Here is a 3,631-nt window from a genome sequence, read left to right as displayed (position 1 = left end):
AAAATTAAGCTCACGCCTTGGGATTTGTGTAGCAACAAGTGCTTATCGGATATGATAGGTTCAGGGGGATGCTGGCAATAAGGTATTGAGTATTAATTGAGTGGATATGGGAAGCTCTGGTTTGAGAAAATAGCGGAAAAACTTGAATTCCCTTTGAATAGTACAACTCGGACTTGACGTTTGGTGAAAGGAAAAAAAAGGACCTTGGTCGTGAAAGAATCCCGCCATTTTCGGTTTTACCAAGCATGAATCTTTTCCTTTCAAAACTTTCCTACTCGGTCAGACTTGTTGCCATGCCTGCAAAATTACCCAAGAGGCCTCTGGTTGGTTCAGAGAAAACCAAGTACAGCTCAACTTCTAAAAAGGGCCAAAATTCCTTTACTCGTGTACAAAACATTTTGCTATTTTTGGCCTTATTTCCTTCCCTTGAAAGTTATATAACACGCCTCTGTGTTCTCTGCATGCATACAACCACTTTAATTCCCCATTCCTGAATTTTGTTGCAGTCTGATTTTGAGATCAAAATGGTCGAGGCTACTGACACAGATGTTGAGCTTGCAAGACAGAAAAAGATCGACGATTGGCTTCCCATCACTTCGGCTAGGAATGCCAAATGGTGGTACTCGGCTTTCCACAATGTCACTGCTATGGTTGGGGCTGGTGTCCTTAGTCTTCCTTTTGCCCTTGCAGAGCTTGGCTGGTATATATCGTATTTGTTTCATTGCTTTATATTCATTGTTTGCTGGATTTTAGGGCTGTCTGTGTAGTCAAATGGATAGGTTTTGGGATTGTTTTTGTTTTCATTACCATATAGACTGTTCAAAACTTGATAGATTATTGGTTTCTGTATAGGATTTCTATCTGCCAATTCAAAATTGATTCTACTCGGGTTCATTACCATATAGACTGTTCAAACCTTGATGAATAATGGTTTTTTCGATGCAATTTTTGTCTGCTAATTCAAAACAGAATTTTCATTCATCATATTGGTTCCATTACCATATAGACTATGCTCCCAACATGATAGGTTATGAGTTTCCGTATAGGATTTCTATCTTTCAATTTCAAAAAAGAATTTTCAATCCTGATTTATTCTCTGGGTTTCATTACCATATAGACTATATATATGTTCACAACTTGGATATATTATGGGTTTCCGTATAAGATTTCTGTCAATTCAAAACAGAACTCAGATTCCTGATTATTATACTTGGTCATATGTAATATACAATTTAATTACAATACCCAATCACTACTAGGGATTGCTTCTAATGAGTAATGTAATCGAAAAGTGGGTCTCCCAACCCTTTGATTAGAAAGTCCTCATGAAGTTCTCATTTTAGCGGTCCTTATTAGAAGCTCTCCCATTACTGCAATTATAAAACTGATATATCTGTTTTTATCGTTTAACATAATCAAATGACTCCTTCGTTTTTGGAAACATTAAAGGGGTCCTGGTATCGTTATCCTTATTATGTCATGGATCATCACCCTATACACACTATGGCAAATGGTTGAGATGCATGAAATGGTGCCTGGCAAGCGGTTCGATAGGTATCACGAGCTGGGTCAACATGCCTTTGGGCCGAAGCTAGGGCTTTGGATTGTGGTGCCCCAACAGGTAGTTGTTGAGGTTGGTGTTTGCATAGTCTATATGGTGACGGGAGGAAAATCATTGAAGAAAGTCCATGATGTGCTTTGTCCTAGCTGCCAAGATATCAAGACCACATACTGGATTATGATTTTCGCTTCTTCTCACTTTGTGCTCTCCCATCTCCCCAACTTCAACTCCATGTCTGGTATCTCACTTGCCGCAGCAATCATGTCCTTAAGGTAATCAAATCAAATATCAATTGCATATATGGAAGATTTATCATTGAACTAATTACTATGATGAGAATGAATGAATGATAACCGTAAATTCTTATGAAGTAATGCAGACATGTGATCTGGTATCGTTGATTTTGACCCTGTGTTCTTGGACTCTTGTTTGTAGTTACTCAACCATTGCATGGACAGCTTCATTACACAAGGGGGTCATACCAGATGTGGACTACAGCTACAGAGCCAAAAATACCCCTGGAATTGTGTTTAACTTCTTTGGTGGGTTGGGTGATGTAGCATTTGCCTATGCTGGTCACAATGTGGTTCTGGAAATCCAAGCAACCATTCCTTCAACGCCGGATAAGCCTTCCAAGGGTCCCATGTGGAAAGGAGTGGTTGTGGCATACATAGTCGTGGCTCTATGCTACTTCCCTGTTGCTATTGTTGGGTTTTATATCTTCGGAAACAGGGTTGAAGACAACCTCCTCATCTCGCTGGAGAAACCAGCTTGGTTAATTGCAGCTGCTAACCTGTTTGTCGTGGTTCATGTCATTGGAAGCTATCAAGTATTTGCAATGGGGGTGTTTGACATGCTTGAAACCTTTTTGGTCATGAAAATGAACTTCAAACCCAGTTTTGTCCTCCGCTTTGTTACTCGAACTACATATGTTGGTACGTCGACTTCTCTAGCTCTGTTTTTTTTTTTTCGATGTATTATGTCCAGGTTTATTTGAATGCTAATTTTTTACTGTTATGTTGGCAGCAATTACTATGTTCATTGGCATTGCAATCCCTTTCTTCGGTGGCCTTCTCGGATTCTTTGGGGGATTTGCTTTCGCCCCAACAACATATTTCGTAAGAAACTAAAGAATCTTTGCTCTGATTGATCTTTGTGTTCTTTGTGTATGCATTTAAAAGAGAGAAATAGCTTAATTTTTTCCTTAATTTTGTTCTGTGAAGCTTCCCTGCATCATGTGGCTTGCCATCTACAAACCGAAACCATTCAGTCTATCTTGGTGTGCAAACTGGGTGAGTTGTGTTGATCATGCCTCTGGATAAGTTGTTTTCCTTGTTCTTTATGCTTCATACGTCAACTCACTTATTTTTTTTAATTCATTTCAGTTTTGTATCATTCTTGGCGTTGCTCTGATGATTCTAGCTCCCATCGGTGCACTAAGGAACATCATCCTCCAAGCGAAAACCTACAAGTTCTTCTCTTAATCTACTACAGCCTGCAACAAGCAATGTTGACACCTACGATATTGAAGCTACAAAAATTGATGATTAGAACCATCATATATAAACAACGTACCTTGTCAATATCTCTTTGTTCATGGTTTGGCTGAGTTTTCAAGTTTGATATCTTTTGGAACCTTCAAGGCTTGACAAGGCAATCTCCTATTGTGATTAGGGAAATAATTATGGCAGAAGACATTGCTTTAATCATATAGTATTTGAAGATGAGAATAAGAAATTTAGTGCTCTAGTTTTGTAAATGGGCACCAAAAACATCGCCATCTTATGTTCCTGATGAATTTATCTTTTTAATTGAATCAGAAACCATCATTTCCCATGTAGGCTCGTATATTTGTAACTGTAAGGATTCCAAATCATGTCGATTCCAACTTCATGGTTAGACTAAGAAGGATGTTGACATTGGCATCAAGATTTCACCACAAATTCTATACGAACATATTTCCCACCAAAGTAGCTTTTAGATTTTCAGCTATGGACAAGCGAGGCACGACTTCACAATCAGAAACTGATCAAATTCAGAGTTCATATCGAGAGAGCAGAGTTTTTTACA

At 38.6% G+C, this 3,631-nt stretch overlaps 1 protein-coding gene across 1 annotated transcript; it reads left to right on the top strand.

Annotated features, from left to right (window-relative positions):
• Window positions 1–463: 463 nt before the first annotated feature.
• On the top strand, window positions 464–3,390 carry LOC112200738 (lysine histidine transporter 2). Its single transcript, XM_024341741.2, has 6 exons — window positions 464–700; window positions 1,450–1,833; window positions 1,997–2,496; window positions 2,588–2,679; window positions 2,785–2,853; window positions 2,947–3,390. The coding sequence occupies exons 1-6, from the start codon at window positions 525–527 to the stop codon at window positions 3,043–3,045; spliced, it is 1,320 nt and encodes a 439-aa protein (XP_024197509.1). The 5' UTR covers window positions 464–524; the 3' UTR covers window positions 3,046–3,390.
• Window positions 3,391–3,631: the final 241 nt, after the last annotated feature.

The sequence above is a fragment of the Rosa chinensis genome, chromosome 4 (genome assembly GCF_002994745.2).
Source record: "Rosa chinensis cultivar Old Blush chromosome 4, RchiOBHm-V2, whole genome shotgun sequence".
NCBI lineage: Eukaryota > Viridiplantae > Streptophyta > Magnoliopsida > Rosales > Rosaceae > Rosa > Rosa chinensis.
This window is presented reverse-complemented; position numbering and strand designations above follow the sequence as displayed.

Excerpts from the sequence above, each read along its gene's own strand:
- LOC112200738 (XM_024341741.2), top strand. The coding sequence starts at position 525 with ATGGTCGAGGCTACTGACACAGATGTTGAGCTTGCAAGACAGAAAAAG. Across the intron at positions 701-1,449 it reads GCCCTTGCAGAGCTTGGCTG|GGGTCCTGGTATCGTTATCC; the intron begins GTATATATCGTA and ends GAAACATTAAAG. Across the intron at positions 2,680-2,784 it reads TCGCCCCAACAACATATTTC|CTTCCCTGCATCATGTGGCT; the intron begins GTAAGAAACTAA and ends TGTTCTGTGAAG.